The 21,308-nt window shown below is 34.6% G+C and overlaps 4 protein-coding genes and 2 non-coding genes across 6 annotated transcripts; 1 reads left to right on the forward strand and 5 right to left on the reverse strand.

Annotated features, from left to right (window-relative positions):
- Positions 1 to 1,778: 1,778 nt before the first annotated feature.
- LOC132041112 (protein PHLOEM PROTEIN 2-LIKE A9-like) lies at positions 1,779 to 2,770 on the reverse strand. The gene is made up of 3 exons (XM_059431908.1): positions 2,616 to 2,770; positions 2,400 to 2,476; positions 1,779 to 2,287 (listed from the first exon to the last, which is right to left on the reverse strand). The coding sequence occupies exons 1-3, from the start codon at positions 2,667 to 2,669 to the stop codon at positions 1,933 to 1,935; spliced, it is 486 nt and encodes a 161-aa protein (XP_059287891.1). The 5' UTR covers positions 2,670 to 2,770; the 3' UTR covers positions 1,779 to 1,932.
- A 2,631-nt stretch (positions 2,771 to 5,401) lies between these two features.
- Positions 5,402 to 5,475, reverse strand: TRNAN-GUU (transfer RNA asparagine (anticodon GUU)). Its single transcript has one exon. It is a non-coding gene; the product is annotated as a tRNA-Asn (tRNA).
- Positions 5,476 to 11,285: 5,810 nt separating this feature from the next.
- On the forward strand, positions 11,286 to 12,866 carry LOC132048131 (uncharacterized). The gene is made up of 2 exons (XM_059439053.1): positions 11,286 to 11,731; positions 11,828 to 12,866. Exons 1-2 carry the CDS (start codon positions 11,473 to 11,475, stop codon positions 12,184 to 12,186), a joined length of 618 nt encoding a protein of 205 aa, XP_059295036.1. The 5' UTR covers positions 11,286 to 11,472; the 3' UTR covers positions 12,187 to 12,866.
- Positions 12,867 to 14,142: 1,276 nt separating this feature from the next.
- On the reverse strand, positions 14,143 to 17,806 carry LOC132047664 (uncharacterized). The gene is made up of 5 exons (XM_059438677.1): positions 17,731 to 17,806; positions 16,182 to 16,274; positions 14,657 to 14,718; positions 14,323 to 14,370; positions 14,143 to 14,208 (listed from the first exon to the last, which is right to left on the reverse strand). The coding sequence occupies exons 1-5, from the start codon at positions 17,804 to 17,806 to the stop codon at positions 14,143 to 14,145; spliced, it is 345 nt and encodes a 114-aa protein (XP_059294660.1).
- Positions 17,807 to 17,925: 119 nt separating this feature from the next.
- On the reverse strand, positions 17,926 to 18,910 carry LOC132048132 (protein PHLOEM PROTEIN 2-LIKE A9-like). The gene is made up of 3 exons (XM_059439054.1): positions 18,758 to 18,910; positions 18,546 to 18,622; positions 17,926 to 18,433 (listed from the first exon to the last, which is right to left on the reverse strand). Exons 1-3 carry the CDS (start codon positions 18,809 to 18,811, stop codon positions 18,079 to 18,081), a joined length of 486 nt encoding a protein of 161 aa, XP_059295037.1. The 5' UTR covers positions 18,812 to 18,910; the 3' UTR covers positions 17,926 to 18,078.
- A 1,799-nt stretch (positions 18,911 to 20,709) lies between these two features.
- Positions 20,710 to 20,783, reverse strand: TRNAN-GUU (transfer RNA asparagine (anticodon GUU)). Its single transcript has one exon. It is a non-coding gene; the product is annotated as a tRNA-Asn (tRNA).
- Between the last annotated feature and the right edge of the window lie 525 nt (positions 20,784 to 21,308).

A 21,308-nucleotide genomic window follows, 5' to 3' on the forward strand; every position in this document is an offset into this window, starting at 1 on the left:
CAACATGGGAGGATTAAAGTAAACACAGATAGGAGTTATATGGAGCAATCTGGAAGAGCTGGCATTGGAGAGGTGGCAAGGGACGAGAATTGCAATATGATTTACGCATTATCGCCCAGTACAATGCAACAACCCATAATATTGCGGAAGCCATGGTCGCTAAGCACTCGCACAATGGATCAAGGAGAACGGAAAGCAGACACCGCATATTGAACTCGGATTCAATGCCGGTGACAACCGTTCAAATGGAGCAAACCAACAACTTGAAGTCAAACAGATTATTGATGATACCTTGGCTTTGATTATCAACAAAGAGGTGACTTTCAATCATTGCTATAGGGAAGCCAATAGAGTTGCTGATTATCCCAATAGAGTTGCTGATTATCTCGCTAAGCTGGCTACGAGTCTAGAAGATCCTCTTATCATCCATGACGTGAGGCATCTACCTAGCGGGGCTGTTGGTCCATACATTCTTGATAAAAGTCAAGTCCCTAGTATTAGACTTAGATATGACAAAGCCATTTTTTTGTTAGCTAGATGCATAGGTTTTGTTAATCTTTGAGAATGCGTACTGTAAGTTGCATTCCTTTTTTGTGTTGGTTTCTCGCAATCACGAGGAGTATGTATATTAGGGGTAAGGTCTATTCTCCCCCCCCCCCTCGATTTCAATAACAATATACAACCTTTTTAAAAAAAAAAAAAAAAAAAACTATGATCAAAACAATAAACGTCATTAGTAAAACAATGTTCAAACAACGCAACAGTATTTTAATAAAACCAAGAAAATAAAATGACAGAATAATATCCGAGACCACAGAATTCACTGTGTGTCCTTAAGGAATTTAATCCCCTTAAGTCCCGAGAATATAGATTACTTCCTCTAAAGATAAAACGGATAAACCTGTCAAAGGAGTAGCAGTATCTCGAATATCTATGACTTCACGCGAACTCAAAGATGGCAACAAATCGCACAAGTCACTGACTCGGTTTTTATTTTGTAAAAGTCTGCAGAATGCAAATGGTATGCAAAAATTTTGTTGTGCAGATAGGCATTGCCTCTGTATTTATAGCCAACGAAATACCTGTTCTAAACAGGTATGCTGTCTGTTCGGAAAGCCCATGCCTTTTCAGAAAATAGAAATGTCTATTGGGAAAATATTCCACGAATTTCTAAATTAATTTTAGCGGAAAAATACTAGAAATGGAAAAATGAATAAAATAAATTTGGTCTAAAAAGATTATCAATTAATTGACCGAAGCCGAGCCAAGTCGAGCGACAATGACAGTGCGAGGACAATCCCTCTTCTCAACTCTTTAAGAGCTAAAGAAGTGTTTCTCTATTTAAGCACGCTTATTTTCCTTTCCACCACCTATGTGGGAGAAAGCTCCTTTCCAAAAAGGACTACTTTAAATCTCATTTTCCCTCCATTTCCCTTTTTCCTCCGTTTCTCATTCACACCCCCTTAGCTAACTTCATTCGTTAGCTAGCTTCAACAATAACTGCTCGCAAAAAATAAAGCACAGGCAAAAGCTATACAATGTTTTGCACAAACATACAAGTCCTTTGCTCTCTCTAAGTTACCGTGTGCAGATGTCTCTAGGTCTCGTTGTCTTTTAGATTCTTCGTCAACTACTTTTCCTTTTCTCTGAACTGCATGTGGCTCTTGCTATTTCTATTCTGAAGATATATTCAATGTTAGAGGCATTGTTTTGTTGTAAGCTTAATGCTTCTACTTTTAGTTATCATGAAGTTCAATATATGAGTGTAAGAGATCATATGATTGTGAACCATAGTTTCATTCATGATGCAAGCAATACAAACACAACTAACAAATTAAATATATGTAAGAAAACACACTCTAACAAAATACATGGAACAAAAATGTGACTTTTAACTTCAGCTTCCTCTCTTATTTCACTCCATCAGCTAAATTAGCTTCTCTCTGTCAAGTTTACACAATGAATTTTGAGACCTCCTTTCCACTTTTTGTTCCAAACTTCATACAACCCAAAACAAAGCTTATCATCGGCATTCCCCTTCCCTTTTGTTATTGTAATAGTTTTTCGTATCATCTTTTGGTCCTTCTCAGTTGTCAAATTTACCTTTCTCCATTGAGTGTTATCTCCCCATTTAGCCATAATATAAACTGGTGAATCATTCCAACCGAACGCATCAGTCATCAATGACACTGTAAATCCAATGTCATATGTTTTCTTTTGTACAATATTGTCAATGCAACCAGTTACCTCCAGCCAATTTACTTGTATAAGTTCTGCACCATCATTTCTGTAATACAAATATATTTAATAACAATGTTAGCTCAAACAACAAATTAAATACGTAGTAGTAACACGTTTAATATGATAAACTTAATTAGATTTGATATGCCCAATCTTACTCGTATTTGGGTAACCTCCAAAAGCGCTCATCGTTTCCCCAAACAATATTAAGAGCTTTGGGATATACTATATAACCCTGCAAGCAACAAAAAAAAATATTTATTATTTGTCAAAGATCTTCGCAAAAAAACATAAACTAAGCATAATCCAAGAAGCAAAGTAATGGGAGAAACAAGAATTGCAATATTGGAAGAAATGCATGAAATTTCCTGCACCTTTTCTGTTTTACAGAATGTGTGATTGCCTTGATAGTGACATTTTGAAGCCATTTGCTATATAAGTTGAACTCACAAAATTACAAAGAATGTGGAGATTTGAGTGCCTTAGAATAATTTGGCCTACAATAATCAGATATATATATATATATATATAGACATGAAATTTTATGCACCTTCCAGCTGCATGCATGCACTAGCCGAAAGGAGGTAAAGCGAATCAAGTCATTAGCTAAGAATACCACCAGCCAACGTAGAAACAGCTTTCTCACACGGTATTATATTCTCACACGGCAAGTATTGGCCTGGAAACAGCTTTCCATTACTTATAAGTTAACTTTTAGACCTTTTCTCATTGCCTTTTTTAATTCAAAACTATCACCTGATCCTAGTCAGCCCAAATTATCTCAAGCGAAGTCATAACTTTCTAAAGTTCTAGAAAAAAGTTGCAAGTTGTATTCTAATTGACTTTTCTTAATCTTATATTCCCTCCGGCCTCCGTCCCACAATATTCTTCATGTTTCACTTTCCTCAAGTTGTAGTCTAAGTGACCGTTCTTAATATTATAAATAGTACTTTTTGTATAGTTTTTTAATATCTAAATTGTAATTTTAAAATATTGAACTAATCTAATTCAATTTAATTCAGAATTAGTTTAATTAAATGGACTCTTGAAAAACGAAATATGACAACTAATATGAAACGGAGGAATTAATGATTTTTCAAATTCACTCTTTAATTTGCTCTATTTAAGTTTACTATGCAACCTTCCACATAGAATATTTGACCACTTGATTTTTTTTTTTTAAATAATAATAATAATAACAATAATAATAACTTAATATTCGGTGATAAGGAGGCAAATAATCAATTTATGCCTAAGCCGACAGAAAGCATAATAAGCGAAGGGCCTAAGTGCGACCAAATTAAAGGGTCAAAATTCCTCTTATTAAATGTTGCATTTAATAACGAAAAAGAGAGTGTGGAGTTCCTTTTAATATTTCCGGCATATATCTTTATATACTAGTATGGAATAGAATAATCCTATATTTAATGTGAGATCAATGCAACTTTTTTACTATAAAGGAACTATTATATTGATCTCATCTCTAAATGATCTAACGATATTTTGAAATCACCTAAACTACTAATAAAAAGAAAATGTATCATAACTTTGCCGGTCCCAACTCCCAACTATTACGATGAAAGGTGCAATTTAAATGAATTTAAATGGAAGTTTCATTAAATAAGCAAGAAATAAATAGCTATGTTTTGAATCTCTGGCCAAGTTTTGTCCCAACTTCATCCCTTTATAGCACACTCCTTCTCTTACTTTTTCGTGAATTTTCCTTAATTTAAGCCCTTTCTGGTAAATACGTTTGAACAACTCTTATTTGTCGTGATTTCTAACAGTTGTCTCAAATTATTTGTCGTTTTAGAAGTTCAAGATAATTAATTCTTCCTTTCCTATTTTACCCTTAGCAGCAATTATTTTTGAAGACTACAAAATCTCAATTATGGAGAGATGACACAAAAATAGAGTAAATATTCAAAGAAAGAGATATTATATGTTAAGACATAAATTATGGTAAAATGGTCGAAATCCCTCTTAATTAATATCTTTTTAAAGATCGTGTAAAAATATAAATGCGACAAATAATTTGAGACAAAAAGAGCATCAAATTAGTGGCTCCATTAAGTTAGACTGATCATTTATTTGAAGAGACAATTGCAACCCTAGCTTATTCTTAACTAAGAAATCTAATTGTACTACCTATAATGAGTTAGTTAATTGGTTTGAATCACTATGGGTTGTCATTCTCAGTTTAGTGAAGCTAGTCCGTTTCAGCTCTCTTTCTCTTTTCTTTGACATTTTCTTTGTTTTATTCCCTTTTTAAAATTATGTACTTCCTCGACCAATAAACCTCCCTAAAAAGAAAAAACACATATTCAGTGAAAATTCTTATAACTATTTCAGTAATTCAAGTATTTGGGATTGAAGTAGATTTAGAACCCTAATTGATATTACCTAAATTTCGTTAAATTACTACTACTATTTTACTCTATACTAACCATAAGTACCTATTATGATTACATTTTTATCTCAGATGTAACATCAACCATAATAAGTCCAACAGTTATTAAGGAAAATAAAGTCCCACAATGCAAAATATTATACAATATTGAAATTCAAAAGAAAGTTAAACAGAAGAAAGGGAATATGAAATTATTATATATCTGATATGGTTGGGTATTATTAATGAAATTAAATGGGTAGAGGGCCGAGTAGAAACTTGTAAGTTACTAAAAGAGTAAGTAAGTGTAGAAATAAAATAGAATAATTATCTGCAGGTTGAAATATATTAAATTAATTTAAGAGAACTGAAAAGTAGGGATATGGAATAACAAGAAATGAGAAAGAGATTGCTATGACATAAAAGTAGGAAGTGGGCCCAGAAATATAAAATTATATAATCATCTCTGAAACGGCGGCAAGATGCTCAATATGGTGTGAAATGAAGATTGAAGCGGGATCCAGCTTTCAGAAAATTGTAATTTGAGCAAACTAATCCTGATCTTTTCGTCCAAAAGTGTAAGCGTACACTAACAACACGCTGAAATACAACAATATTAAAGCAGGAAAACGTTTAATACCATATATACCCCCAAGTCGGCAAGGAGGACTACGGGAAGCTCCCCAAAGTCTCCCTTACGTATTAGTACGTAGATGAAAGCAAAAGTAACTAAAAACAAAGAATTGACCGCAAAAAAGGGAGCATTTGATACGCTAGAAGGAGGGGTCGAACCTCCGACCTTGTGGTTAACAGCCACACGCTCTAACCAACTGAGCTATTCCAGCTTGTGCAGTGAAATACTGCTTTCTGGCTAAATTCTTGCATTTCGTTTTGAAATGATCGGACAAACTTCTCTCTTACTGATTAGGAAGTTTATCAAGGCCTAATTTGTTTTTACTAAGATTAAGACGGTTAAATCTGAATGCACATCTAAATATTAAGACACGCATTAAGATATAGATGTTTGAATAGCTGAATATATATTTGAATAGTAAGATGTGCAATAAGATTTAAATGTCTGAATTTGAATACATAACTGAATGCTAAGATGTATTAATATATGAATACTAAATAATTAAGACTCTTTGTTGTCTCAACAATATCTGAATATATAAAACTTTTCTTTATCTAGAAATTAATAAATAAAATACTAAATTAATCTAACCTAATTTATATAATTTTTAAAAAATTATATGGCAGTTGGTGGTGGTCGTGGATGCCGATTGAGGATTGTGTTGGTGGATGGTGATGGTTATAAGTAGTAAATAATGGTGATGGTTGCTATCATAATGATTAATAGTGGTTGTTGATCGTGGTTGTTGGTGGTAGAAGCTAATAATTGTGGTGGACGATAGTGATATCTAATGGTAGTTGTGAATGATGATGGTAATTGGCAATATATAATGGTGGTTGATGGTGGTTATTGCTCAGTATGTAGTGATTGATAGTTGTAATGGTGATTGGTGGTGGTGATTGTAAATGATGGTGGCTGATGGTGGTAAAATCGAGGTCATGTGGTGATTGTGACGGAGGACAAGAGAGGATCTAGGGTCCGGGAGGGTGTTCACCCGAACACCCTCGGCAAAAAATTATATCGTATATATAAAGTTTTTATTTTTTAGTTTTTATGTACATATATAGATTTTGAATACCTTAAACACAAGAGAAAATGTCGATCTAGTGGTTTAGTGAATTCAGAATTCACCATGAGGTTCCAAGGTCACATAAAAAACGGTCACTACATTTTTATAGACTCACTTAATGATTAATAATATTGAAACCTTCATTAAAAGCAAACCAAATGAGTCCTAAAAACGTGTTCAGAAAGCAATAGAATTGAATTTGAGCAATAATTGCACTCTTCAATTCTCAAGTAGGTGATGAGAGTTGATAGTAATTTATAGGGTATAATAACAAGATATGTTTTCAAATTCTCTTTTAGTTTTCTTTTCAAATTTTTATATTATTTTTACACTCTTTCTCTCACATTTTAAACACAAAAGTAACATTTGTTAAAAACTATTTCATATTTTACAAGTTTCGCTTTCTATTCATTAATATAAATATAAAAAAAAAAAAAAAAAAATCTAAACTCGTATGTTTCTTTTTGTTATGCAGAAGATATAGCAAATTATGAATTCCATATTATATTCACAATTTTTCACATGAGTCGTAAGATACCAATAATACTGTATGGTATCAGTTACTAATTTATAGTTACTTATATATGTTTTAAAGAAAATATGTATCTCAAATACTCCTTCCATTTCAATTTATGTGAACCTAATTGACTGGGCACGGATTGTAAGAAAGAAGAAAAGACTTTTAAACTTGTGGTGTTAAATGAGTCACATATATTTTGTGTGGCTATAAATCATTGTATAAAGGTAGGGATAATAGTCAAAATACCCCCTAATGTTTGACCAAAATGCCAACTACACACCTAACCTTTTTGTTGGTCCTATTACCCCCCTGGACAAATTTTTTCAGTATTAAAATGCCCCTTTTTTGCTGATGTGGCAGAGAACGTGAATACACCGCCCAGTGGCGTAAGTGATGGCCTTCAAAAATCTGCATCCGACGTGTTTGGACTCCAACTAAGTCGTCACATATGATGCCACATAGATATATTTAAATTCCCTCCATTTTTACACCCAACTTCTCATTTTTTAGCCTTCAACTTCTCATTTTTTTCTCAATCACAGCCAAACAAGCCCTAAACACAAAACCCATTTTCCTTTCATACCACCACCTAACGGTACCACAATAATCCCGTGGTTTCTTACCGATTGCATAGGGAAATTAAAGATCGTCTATGAGTTTGAAGTGTAAGTTGCCAAGTGAAGATTTGGATGTTTTGGTATCCATCTCCATTTTTTTTGTCAAAATAATATCCATTATAAACAAAAATAATCAAGAAAATCCACATATGATTCCCAACAACTTGTTAAAGAACAACTTTCCACCATAAACGAAAATCAAGGAAAAAAAAATGAAAAATCAAGAAAAAAAAAAAGGAAAAATGCTGAAAAAAAAAAAGTTGAAAAATCTAATGTTGTTAAAGAAAATCATTTGGAAGTTGCTTGTTTGGAGTTGCTACTTGTTGCTTGGTTGGAGTTGTTTAAGCACTAATTCTTTGAGTTGATATCGGGAGAAAATTAAACTCCATTGCTAGGAATTTGGAGAAAGCTATGAAGAACACCAAAATGGGTTTATTTAAATTCTTCATTGTTTGATCAAATTAATGGATGAACTTTGTTCTATTAGGTGTTAGGAAGCTTCCTTTCATATTCGGATTTGTTTGGATTAGATTTGAGAAGTTGGTGTGATTTTTTTTTTTCAACTTCTAATGAAGATGATGATGATGATGATGATAATGTTGATGAAGATGAAGAGGAGAATTGGTTATGGTTTTGGATCCTTACTAAAAATAGAGTATGGAAAATTGAGAGTTTTTTTTTTTTGAGTTGATTTGGTGTGATTTTTTTTTCCAACTCCTAATGAAGACGATGATGACGTGGCACGTGGGCCAGGCGCGTGTATACAAGCGCCTGTAACGAATTGGGAGTTGTCATATTGGACTGCCACATCAGCAAAAAAGGGTCATTTTGATACTGAAAAAATTTGTTCAGGGGGGTAATAGGACCCCCGCAAAGGTTACGTGTGTAGTTGGGATTTTGGTCAAACGTTGGGGGGTATTTTGACTATTATCTCTATAAAGGTAAATTGTTTCCAAATATAGAAAGAGGTCATTCTTTTTTGTACGGACTAATAAGAAAATAGGTTCACATAAATTGAAACGGAGGGAGTATCTAGTAATAAATATTATTCATTACCTTTTATATGTACGGTAGGGTGTGTTTGTGTCACACCCCTACCAGAAGTATGACGGGCTCCGACCCGTAGGCCGGGAACCACCTGACTTATCCGTTACTTTGAACATTATAAACCATAACTCAAAGAACACCTGCACGCAGAAAAGACCCAACATAGGAATATCCGATCATTCAGCACATATGTACATATGCGGACCGACAGGGTTGCCACAACATAACGTATATCATAAAGCCGGCAAGGCTAACAGTAAAGTATCAAGAGCTCAAAATAAGGCCGACAAGGCCATTGATATATTATACAATAATATGAACCGGTGGAGCTATAAAATATTTAACTGTACACACACGTCTACGAGCCTCTACATAGAATACAAATGATCATAGGACAATACCAAATAGACTGCAGCTCCGAAATAAGTGGAGTGCTCATGAGAATTCACTGATAGAACACCTACGGGTCTGATCCGTCTCCCCTAACTTTGCGAGGCATGAGCGCGACGTCCACGAAGGGACGTCGGTCAATAATGTACTGAGTATGTAAGGCATGAATAACAACATAATACGGATATGAAAAATAAACATGGAATATGAGGGAATAACTTTGTACATCGATGCCTCATAAGCGGTGTCATGCATGCTTAGCCTTTTAAAAAACATTTTTATACATATATATAGTACCATGCCTGGCCGTAAGGCTCGGTGTCATATATATATATATAGTATCATGCCCGGCCGTTAAGGCTCGGTGTCATATATATAGTATCATGCCCGACCATTAAGGCTCGGTGTCATCATCATTAGCCCGCTTCCAGGCCTCCCGCGTCCGGGGCGATATCGTAACATGCCCACTGCAGTGGTGTGCACATCTACGTGCCATGCCCGGCCGACTATAGCACGGTGTGGTGTGAGAAAATACATACATATATATAAAGCATGCATGAGAGCCTAATCAAAAGCCATAACTATATCGGAGTGACGTAAGGTCGGTAGCCTCCGATTATATTATGGATCAATCATCATCGTTTATCCCACCTTGGAGGAACAATTATTATAAGGTGAGATCAACAACAACGAATAAAATCGAGAAAATCATGAAATAAGCTCAATAATCTCATAATAGCATTAAAATCATAAGCTTTGGAATTTCTAGAATTAAGATCATCATCATCATGTTCATCATTGAAAACATCTCATCTTAAGTATCATAAGAATTTTTTAAGAATCATGAACTTCTAACTTTTGGAAGTAAGAGAGTTATGGAAACATATATGGAATCATAAAATAAGAATCATTCCTTTTGAGCAAAATCATAAGATGAGATCAACATCAACAAACATAATCAAAATCTTGAAACCAGCTCAGTAATCTCATAATTACATTAAACCATAACTTTGGAATCTCCAGAAATGGGATCATCATAATCCTCATCATGGTCCTTATAGAAAACATTCGTCTTTAGCATCATAAGGATTTTGAGAATCATGAACTGCTAGTATTTTCAGAAATAAGGTATTATGGAAGGCGTGTATGCGTTCATAGGAAATGAATCATGCCTTTAAAAGAAAGAGGAATAGCCTTAACATACCTTTTGGTCTCCTTAACTATTCAACGTTTATCCTTCCAAGCTCGTAAATCTACATGTAAACCATTCATACTATTGTTAGGCTCATTGTCACATGCTTATCTTAAGCCTTCAATTTAAATCCATTTAGGATACGCGAAATTGGGCAAAGATCTCCCCCGTTTCGTACATGCCCGAAATCATAATCCAATGACCAATAACAATACCAACATCACAACAACATTATCAACACCAATAGGCTCCATAAAACATCCCACACGATGTTTTCCAAGTTTCTCAACTATCCAACTTGTTATACGACTATTTAATAACTTTATCTCCGTAAATAAACCGAAATTAATATTAATAAGGAGAGATTCATACCTTATTCTTGCTAGAGCAGCAATATCTTCAATATTTACTTTGAATCCAAGCCAATTCCAACGCAGGACAAAACTATAATCGCGACTACACGTTACCCGGACCTCAATTAATACTCCGTCACTTGAAATTACTTAAAATCCTCACTTTTGTGATGTATATTTGCTCTCTTATGTTGCTGAATTTTCTGGAATATTTGGGAAATTATTATGGAGAAAAAAATGGGGTTTTAACCCTTATATAGGGTGTCCAAGTCGATGGCACTGTAGCGCCACTGTAGCAAAGACGCCCTGCTCTGCCCGCTTAACTTGTAACGTCCATAATTCTCTATTCCGACATTGTATCGATGAGAGATTTGTTGCGTTGGAAACTAGACTCGACGAACTTCATTTTAGGCTTTTGAAACACCTTAAAACTCCCCATATACCTGGAGATATACCCCTCCAAAGTTAACCCAAAATTCTATCCTTAATTCTGCCAACTTGTTCCAAATTTTTGACAAACTTATTTTCGTTGATTTGCTTGGTCTTGGCATCGTCCCCAACTCCCCCTACATGATATTTATCATTTATTATACTTGATAATGGTTATGTTCTTGTGTTTTAAGATTGTCCTTCCCGGTTACGACTTACAAGATCGTAATTCATCCTTTACTTCATTGTTACATACTTCCCATGTCTTGTACCTTCCAAAACTTCATAAGACATCTCCGATACTCTATTACTACGGTGAAGTATGTGGCATGCTCATGCTCTGAAAGTGTGGGGTGTAACAGTTTGCTATGGAGGAGACCATTTTCTAAAGGATGTTTTTAGTTTTTTCATGTTTGGTTGGTCAAAAAAAAATTTAAATTATTTCTTTAAAAAGAGGAAAATGACTTTCTATGAAAGTAGGTAAAACATATCAACAATCTTGATATCAAGATCAATGAGGTGCTTCAAAATGGTGTGTGGATTTGGGAAAACCTGAACATCAACATCCATGAGGACCTGAAGATTACCATCATGGCTAATAGCATTTCCATCAACTCGGACAATAATGACAAACCAATTTGGACTATATCACACACTGGAAAGTTCTCCATTGGCTCAGCTTGGAAGAATCTTAGACAGGAAAAACCACACAACCAGCTTTACAGTAGATTATGGCATACCAACATCCCTTTCAAGATGTCTTTCCTCACTTGGAGAGTTGTCCACAACAGACTCTCAACAGATCAAAGTGTTGCAAGACTTGGAATCCCTATGGATCCAAAATGCTACTGTTGTAACACTAACAGAGTGGCTACTGAAATTGAATCAGTAGATCACTTATTTTGTCATTGAGAACTAGCTAATAGATTATGGGCTTACTTTGCAGGTCCTCTTGGCATCAGCACTAACAATACAAATTTGAAATTTACACTCCTCAACTGGTGGAATCATAAAACAAAAAATCCATTTTGTGCCCTCATCATCAAGATCATTCCAGCTCTAACTTGTTGGGAAATTTGGAGATTGAGATGTTGCAACAAGTTTGAAGCAGAAAGGTACTCACTTTACAGATCAATTGCTAATATTCTCTTTTCTATCTTGCAGGTCCTTAAAAACAAGTTTGGAAATGCTAGATTTGGAAACTCATGGAACACTATTTGTCAAGCCTGTGAAGCAATATCCATCAGAAATCAACCTTACAAGTCAAATGGATCAGGCCCAACTCAACAGTGTCAAGCTCAATAGTGATGGGAGTTGTTTAAATGGGATCTGTGGAGGTGGAGGAATAGTCAGAGACCCCAATGGAAAGACTTTATTTTCCTATTCTATCCCACTGAGCCAAGGAACCAGCAGCATGGCCGAAGCTGCTGCAATGCTATATGGATTGAAATGGTGCTCAACAAATGGCTTTAACACAGTTTGGGGAGAAACTTATTCTCTACTAGTAACAAGATGCATAAATAGAGAATGGAAACCCCCCCTGGAAGATTGCAAAACTCATAGAAGATATTCAGAAACTAGTTGAAGAGAATGAATTTATCATCACACACTGCTATAGAGAAGCTAATAAACTAGCAGACAAACTAGCTGCATTTAGTCATGGAGGTGGTGTAATCCAAGCCTTGAACTTCTTCTCTGATATCCCAGCTTCAATCAAAGGGCTCCTCAACATGGATAGATGGGGTACCCCTTCTTTTAGGATCAATGCTATTAAAGACAACAACCTTGTTTATGATCCTCCATAGAAGAACTGGTTTGGAAGTTTTTGGTTAGGATAAAGGTAGTCTAGTCTCACCTCAATGATCATGTATAGTTTGAGATGCCAAACTCTTACTCAAATGTAACTTTTTGCACATCAATGATCAATGGAGACAAAGTTTGAATTAAAAAAAAAAAAAAGAGTAGGTAAAACACATTCCATAAATGACATCCCACATTAATTGTCTCATTGGTACACTCTAACACACCATGCCCCATATCCCCCATTCTCACCACCCCTGCCTCTATAGGGTTTGAATATTTTGTATATAAATGCTTTTGGATAATATCTTTTACTTAATTACTGATCACCACAAAAAAAAGTAAGAAAAACACTTAGTTTCCAAACATTTTCCTTCCTATACACACCCATAGTCGTTACAAATTAATACTCATTTACTTATTCATCCGGAAATAAAGTTTATTTCATTATATATAACTAACTTTTCTTTGAAATCAAGAATATCTAAATATTTAACTATATAATTACACTTGTGCAGCCAAACATGATGTTGCGAATCACAGTGTAATTATATTACGGCAAACAAACATATCTTTATAATTACACAGCCTAATAATTACACGGTGATTTTTAAACACATCCTGACTTTTGCTTTGTGTTCCTTAAATAATCATGAATCTTTCGCGTTTTACACTGTTCATTTTTTTGGAACCATTAAGTCCACTATACTTTTCTATATAAGAAAAATAGTTGACAGGTCCGAATAAAGGAAGGAATTATCATCAATTTGAACTCTTCGCTAAAAATAGTCAACTTTACATTCAACATGTGATAGAGCTCATACTAGCTATCGGTCTTCACTCATCAGTGTGACTATGTAGTAAATGCATTACTCCCAAGGATGTCACATAGAATGGGTATAAATCTATGTCACATAGAATGGGTATAAATCTATGAGGCAAAATACATAAATAGTCCCTTAAACTTGACCTCAGCTGGCAAGTACGCCCTCCAACTTAGGTGCACAAGTAGGCACCTCAACATGTCTAAAGTTGAACATGTAAACACAAATGCTGACGTGGCATTGACTTGGCACTAACGTAGCCCTTCAAAATTTATGTGCCACGACAGCATTTGTGTTTACATGTTCAATTTTATACAAGTTGAGGTGCCTACTTGCGCACACCCAAAGTTGGAGGGCGTACTTGCTAGCTGAGGCCAAGTTTAAGGGTTTGTTTATGTATTATGTCAATTTAGGACTATACCTCGAGAATGCGCACAATCTTACAGAAACGAACGAAATTTTTTGAGATATAAGAAATACATGTGTTAATATGTTCTCGCGTGTACATATTAGACGCATGATAAATCCTGATTGTATAGATATATAATGAAGAATGCATTCCATAAACTGGCAAAGAGCATAAGCGAACTCGAAATGTACTGCTCCTTGTGGAGGTTATCTCAGAATATTGTTCAATTCATAGCTCTAATTCTTGATCGATTGATGCAGCTTCCAGGTCTTCAACACTGACTGGTTGGTGCAGCTGCATTGATGAAAAGCAACTTTAACAAAGACTCAGCAAAGACAACATCACTAAGTACCCAAAGCAGCGAAAATAAGCAACAATGATAAAGAGACCATACAAATGCATCCAGACCATTTCAATTGCAGCTCCTACATGGATTTCGTCTATATACTCATTTTCCTACATTAGTGTTCATAAGCATTTATCAGAGGAAAGACAGCTAAAAAGAGAACCAAAATTAGCCCAACATTTGGTCCCAGATTTGAGACTACTGGTGCTTATTTGATACTCCTTCCCACAGAACCAAGTAAGATAGTCTCCTATTCATTTTTACCTAAGAAAAATAGTCAAACTTTGGAGAAGTAAAATATACTCTCAATGTTTTAACCACAAAACTAGCTGACTCGATGATGCATGTTTCTCAAAGCCCCAATCCGAAGAACATTTTAGGTATCAAAGCAGGTACCATATTCAGTAGAAACTGCTGTTGTCTATGGAGTAGCTTTGATATGACCACTTGCTTAGCAACTTTACAGATAATCAAACAGATAAAGCAGGAAAGGTAATCTCCTGGTAATTAGTATTAAGAAGAAACATACTGCTGTTGCATCAGAAAATAGCTGGAAGGCACGCAAGGAAGCATCATTTTCAGAGGGAAGAGGATCATGGTTCCACAATGTTATGTTTTGGAACTTTGCCTTCATATCCCAGCAACTTGAATCTTCCTAAGACCTTTTTCTTTTCTCATCAGGCATTTTCTTTCCCAAGACAAACCCTGAAGAAGCAAGTCGAGAGGTTTCAAATAACACAATGTTAAGAAGATTAAGGTCCTAGTATAAATACAAACTATAATAATAGTAAGACTTTAGATGGCAGATGAGTGATGCTGGTAGTTTTACTCTATGAAGTTCAAGAAATGATACCACTGAAAATAGCACTAAGCTCCCGCTATGCACAGGGTCTGGGGAAGGGCTAGACCAGAAGGGTCTATTGTAACTTTACCAGTTACTCCAAGGCTCCCCTTCCTGTAATACAATCATTCAACAAACATAGGAATATATCTTAAGTTCATCTGGACATTTTCCTTCCAGAAAACTGTTCTAAGATTGACCAAAGTGTCTAATGAAACCAGAAGCTTAACCATAAGTTCTGTTAAATCATCAGAAGTTGGAAGCCAAACTACAACCCATGTAAACTAGCTAGGATCAACTCTCGAAAGATGAAACAAGCAAATAGCTCACCATTCTAGTTATTCCTCTCCCCCTTGCCCCTCCCTCAACCCCCACTACCCCATAAAAGGAAAAGAAAATCAAGCAATTATGCTTCTAGTTGCAGGTGTGAGAATTCAATAGCATGCCATTTATACAGGATTTCACTGTGATTACATGGCATTAGGCTCTGCCACCTCAACAGCTAGCTTGTGGCATGTGATTCTCATAAAGTTCACACCAATTGGTTCAGAGCCATCCAGTAACTATGCCTCCTAAACAAGTATGCTGGATGAGCAATAATATCAACATATCAGTGTTTCCCCAATACCAGAGCGATTAAAGCAAATTTGTACTGGCGCCAATTCAACAAAGTATAGTAATGGATGGTTATTATCCAAGAAGTAAGTATTGAGACTGAGATCCAACTATGAGAATGCACATCTAGACATCTAAGCATTCCAACTATGAGAATGCACATCTATACATCTAAACTCGTCCTCATTGTATCTCGTGGACACCCGACGTTGATGTGGGACATAAATTTTGGAGGTGTCTAGATGATCATTTTGTAAAGTTGGAGTGTTCAATTGACACATTGGAGACGAGTTGAGATGTCTAGATGATCATTTTGTAAGTTAGAGTGTTAAGGCCAAGTATAAATGTCTATCGGTGTATTATGCCTTTTCTAACCATACTCTTCTCTCAGTTTTTTATTTTAAAAAGGCAAGCCAGTCCTAACAGCATTGTTATTTTTTGAAGAATAAAAAGAAGAGAAATTACCAGAATATCCATGAGGAATTGCAACAGTAGTTCCCTGAAGCTTCCTTCCTCTAAAATGAGCTTCCTCCACACTTAATCCATCAACAATCACACCTTCATTGCATTCACAAATTGAAACACCAATTAACCAAAAAAATGAAAAAAGAATGTTCTTTGCATAAGTTAATTTTAGGGAAACTTACAGAAACGTACCCTTCGGCCATCTAGTTTACCAAACCTGGCCGAAGTATACACTTTTAGTATACACAAGGCTGACCAAATGAAAATGAAGGTAACATTATATTCAACTTTTAATTTTTTTTAAAAAATTATCGTCACCTTTATATCAATAAATCAGAAATTACAAAGCTGAGGGTGCATAAGCTCAAACCACTGTTCTAGTTTGCAGTAATAACTGTTATTCAAACTGTGATCAAAATAATAAACGTCGTTAGTAAGACAATGTTCAAACAATGCAACAATATTTTAATAAAACCAAGAAAACAAAGTGACAAAATAATATCCGAGACCACAGAATTAACTGTGTGTCCTTAAGGAATTTAATCCCCTTAAGTCCCGACGATATGGATTACTTCCTCCAAAGATAAAACAGATAAGTCTGTCAAAGGAGTAGCGGTACCTCAAACGCCTATGATTTCATGCGAACTCAAAGATGGCAACGAATCACACAAGTCACTGTCTCGGTTTTATTTTGTAAAAGTATGCAGAATGCAGATGGTATACAGAAATTTTGTTGTGCAGAAAATGAGACATTGCCTTTGTATTTATAGTCAGCAAAATACCTATTTAGAACAGGTATGGTGTCTGCTCAGAAAGGCCAAGCCTTTTCAAAAAATAGAATTGTCTTTTGGGAAAATATTCCATGAATTTCTAAATTAATTTTAGCGGAAAAATATTAGAAATGGAAAAATGAATAAAATAAATTTGGTCTAATTAAGAAGATTATCAATCAATTGACCGAAGCCGAGCCGAGTCGAGCGACAATGACGGCGCAAGAGCAATCCCTCTTCTCAACTCTTTAAGAGCTAAAAGAAGTGCTTCTCTATTTAATCACACTTATTTTCCTTTCCACCACCTATGTGGGACAAAGCTTCTTTCCAAAAAGGACTTTGCTCTAAATCTCATTTTCCCTCCATTTCCTTTTTTCCTCCATTTCTCATTCACACTCACTTAGCTAACTTCATTCATTAGCTAGCTTCAACAATAACTGCTCGGAAAAAAATAAAGCACAGGCAAAAACTATACAATGGTTTGCACAAACAGGGGCGGATCTACGTGGGTGGCAGGGCGTTCACCCTCAGCAAAAAATTATAGTGTATATATAGGATAGATTTTCTGTGTTTGTGGACATATATTAAGTTTTGAACACCCTTAAAGCTCTAGTGGTGCAGGGTGTTCAAAATTGTCTCTAGTTTCCTAGGTTTGATCCCCGCGGCTGACAACATTATTCTTAACATTTAGCTTTTGTTGTTTTTTTCGACCCCTGAGTAAAAATCTTGGATCCGCCAGTGTGCACAAACATACAAGTCCTTTGCTCTCTCTAAGTTACCGTGTGCCGATGTCTCTAGGTCTAGTTGTCTTTTAGATTCTTCGTCAACTTCTTTTCCTTTTTTTCTGAACTGCATGGCTCTTGCTATTTCTATTCTGAAGATATATCCAATGTTAGAGGCATTGTTTTGCTGTAAGCTTAATGCTTCTACTTTTAGTTATCATTAAGTTCAATATATGAGTGTAAGAGATCATATGATTGTGAACCATAGTTTCATTCATGATGCAAGCAATACAAACACAACTACAAATTAAATATATGTAAGAAAACACACTCTAACAACATACATGGAACAAAAAGATGACTTTTAACTTGAGCTTCCTCTCTTATTTCACTCCATCAGCTAAATTAGCTTCTCTCTGTCAAGTTTACACAATGAATTTTGAGACCTCCTTTCCACTTTTTGTTCCAAACCTCATACAACCCAAAACAAAGCTTATCATCAGCATTCCCCTTCCCTTTTGTTATTGTAATAGTTTTTTGTATCATCTTTTTGTCCTTCTCACTTGTCAAATTCACCTTTCTCCATTGAGTGTTATCCCCCCATTTAGCCATAATATAAACCGGTGAATCATTCCAACCGAACGCATCAGTCATCAATGACATTGTAAAGCTAATGTCGTATGATTTCTTTTCTACAATATTGTCAATGCAACCAGTAACCTCCAGCCAATTTACTTGTATAAGCTCTGCACCATCATTTCTGCAATTCAAATATATTTAATAATAATGTTAGCTCAAACTACAAATTAAATACGTAGTAGTAACACGTTCAATATGAAAAACTTAATTAGATTTGGTATGCCTAATCTTACTGGTATTTGGGTAACCTCCAAAAGCGCTTATCGTTTCCCCAAACAATATTAAGAGCTTTGGGATATACTATATAACCCTGCAAGCAACAACAAAAAGTATTATTTGTCAAGGATCTTCATATAAAAACATAAACTAAGTGTAATGCAAGAAGCAAAGTAATGGGAGAAACAAGAATTGAAATATTGGAAGAAATGCATGAAATTTCCTGCACCTTCTCTGTTTTACAGAATGTGTGATTGCCCTGATAGTGACATTTTGAAGCCATTTGCTATATAAGTTGAACTCACAAAATTACAAAGAATGTGGAGATTTGAGTGCCTTATAATAATTTGGCCTTACAATAACCAGATATATATAGATATGAAATTTCATGCACCTTCCAGCTGCATGCATGCACTCGCCAAAGGGAGCAATGGGAATCAAGTCACACGGAAGAGGCCTTTGATTAAGAATACCACCAAACAGTGCAGAAATGCCTGAAATTTAATCATATAAAACTTCAGATACAATATATTTTGATGTTTGTCAAAACTGGCCGGTGCAAATTAAACAATTTTAAAACATTGACTACAGGTTAAATAATAGTGGTATCCAGATATGGTACCCGTAAAATTTTACAAATTTTTTTTCTAAGAATATGTTCTAATTATCCCTTATTGGCTTACTCGGTGCTAGTCTAACTAATCGAACCAGGACCGACAAAAAAAGTTAAGAATATACATACTCCGTGCTATAAGTTGTCAAAAATTGAAGCGAATATTGGTTAGAACCGCTCTTTGTTTTTGTACTAGAGATTGTGTCCAAATTGCTTAAAAATATTATACCCACTACAAAGTGCCTTTGTACTATATTCTCACACGGTTAGTATCATATTAGTTCAGATCTTCCACTTTCAGATCTCTTTCCCATTGCTTTTTGAATCAACTATCACTTGATCCTAGTCAGCCCAAATTAATTACCTCGGGCGGAGTCACACTTTCTAAGTTCTAGAAAAAAGTTGCAAGTTGTAGTCTAATTGACTTTTCTTAATCTTATAAGAATGGTTTCTTAATTCACTTTTTTCCTGTAATTAAGTTTCCTATGCAACCTTTCACCTGGAAGATTTGATCACTCACCCACGACCGGTGAAGTGTGGAAATCTAAATGAAATGGGAGGGAAAAAAAAAAACAAAAAAAAAGAACAAAAAAAAAAAAAAAAAAAAAAAAAAAGAAGATTTGATCACTTGATTCTGTTTTTCTTTTTTCTTTCTCTTTTTTGTAATTAAGCACGTCATATTTGGTGATAAGGAGGCAAACTAAATAATCAATTTATGACTAAGCCGACAGAAAGCATATAAGTGAAGGGCCTAAGTTGGACCAAATTAAAGGGTCAAAATTCCTCTTATATAATATATATATATATATATATATATATATATATATATATATATATATATATATATATATATATATATATATCCAAAGCAAGTGTGATAGTTCAATGAGTACAAGAACAATAAAGTAGTGGCTTAAAGATGATGGCTCGACTAATTCTAGAGAACGCTGATAATTAACAACAACGCGCATTGTTACTTCAATTCATTTTTGGAAAAGTATGTTTCAAATTTTGGACGAATTTGCTACTTAAACAAGGCAAAATGAAAACAAAAATGAAAAATTACTTATTTAAGCTATTTCCCTATGTGCCGAGGCAAGCAAAGTTGATGACTTGATGCTAATTTGTTATTTGATAAATTGACATAAACACTGAGTACTTGCCTCCATATTTCTATTATTTCTTATAATTCTTGATGATTGTTAATTCAATTCATTTTGGTAAGTATATTTCAAATTTTCAACGGATTTGCAATTTAAACAAGGCAAAATATCGATTTCATGAATGATCACTTAACTTTTATTTATTGCATTAATAACTCCAAATTATTTTTATAATGAATAATTTATTCACCTTTTACTTTTGTCGTCATAAAAAGTCGCTCAACTTTATATTAGAAAAAAAACATATAAAAATTCGAAAGAGAAAACCCCTCATACAAAAAAAGAAATTCTTAAGGTACGTTATTATTGTATTGGCGTGGAAGCAGAAGGTGGGGTGGGCGGCGAGCACACAAGATCATTAAAAATATAAAATATATTATGCAAAGAACAAAAAGAAAAATTGAACGCTAGAAGGAGGGCTTGAACCTCCGACCTTGTGGTTAACAGCCACACGCTCTAACCAACTGAGCTATTCCAGCTTGGTTACTAGGGCGCTGTTTCAAATTATAATTGTCAAGTAGGTTTCGGTTCCAAATATATTTGTCTCTTACTGAGTAGAAAGTTGGAAAGCCAGCATGGAATTGATTTTGTGTGTAATTATATGGGAAAATGATCTAATAATACCTATTTAAGACTCTATATTACAAAACATAAGGATACTTTTTCTTATTTATAAAACATACCAACGAAATTACAAAGTATATCAGATTTGGGCTTAATGGGATACCCACGATTTTAGGCTTTTTTTAAGGAAGAAAATCTGATTTTAAATGTGGACTTAATTCTAGGATAGTTACTATTCAACTTCTTCTTCTTTTTAAAAATATTTCTCTCTCTCCCTCTATGATAGACACCATTTTCATACCTAAAGTCTATCTTCTCTCCTAGTATAAATTTTCAAACCAATATTATAAAGTACTTTTGATTACTAACTTGTGTATTAATTGTATATAAAAATTAATTTGTATCGTTTTGAGATATATATGATCATTGTGTGTTTTGAA

This window comes from Lycium ferocissimum, chromosome 2 (assembly GCF_029784015.1).
Source record: "Lycium ferocissimum isolate CSIRO_LF1 chromosome 2, AGI_CSIRO_Lferr_CH_V1, whole genome shotgun sequence".
In the NCBI taxonomy this organism is placed as follows: domain Eukaryota; kingdom Viridiplantae; phylum Streptophyta; class Magnoliopsida; order Solanales; family Solanaceae; genus Lycium; species Lycium ferocissimum.

Coding starts and splice junctions, on each gene's coding strand:
- LOC132041112 (XM_059431908.1), bottom strand. CDS start 2,669: ATGGCTTCAAAATGTCACTATCAAGGCAATCACACATTCTGTAAAACA. Junction 2,477..2,615: donor CATTCTGTAAAACAGAAAAG/GTGCAGGAAATT, acceptor TGTTGCTTGCAG/GGTTATATAGTATATCCCAA. Junction 2,288..2,399: donor TGGAGGTTACCCAAATACGA/GTAAGATTGGGC, acceptor TTTGTATTACAG/AAATGATGGTGCAGAACTTA.
- LOC132048131 (XM_059439053.1), top strand. CDS start 11,473: ATGGCTAATAGCATTTCCATCAACTCGGACAATAATGACAAACCAATT. Junction 11,732..11,827: donor TATGGATCCAAAATGCTACT/GTTGTAACACTA, acceptor CTTACTTTGCAG/GTCCTCTTGGCATCAGCACT.
- LOC132047664 (XM_059438677.1), bottom strand. CDS start 17,806: ATGCAGTTCAGAAAAAAAGGAAAAGAAGTTGACGAAGAATCTAAAAGA. Junction 14,719..16,181: donor AATTCCTCATGGATATTCTG/GTAATTTCTCTT, acceptor TTATCTGTAAAG/TTGCTAAGCAAGTGGTCATA. Junction 14,371..14,656: donor AGCAGTTTCTACTGAATATG/GTACCTGCTTTG, acceptor ACACTAATGTAG/GAAAATGAGTATATAGACGA.
- LOC132048132 (XM_059439054.1), bottom strand. CDS start 18,811: ATGGCTTCAAAATGTCACTATCAGGGCAATCACACATTCTGTAAAACA. Junction 18,623..18,757: donor CATTCTGTAAAACAGAGAAG/GTGCAGGAAATT, acceptor TGTTGCTTGCAG/GGTTATATAGTATATCCCAA. Junction 18,434..18,545: donor TGGAGGTTACCCAAATACCA/GTAAGATTAGGC, acceptor TTTGAATTGCAG/AAATGATGGTGCAGAGCTTA.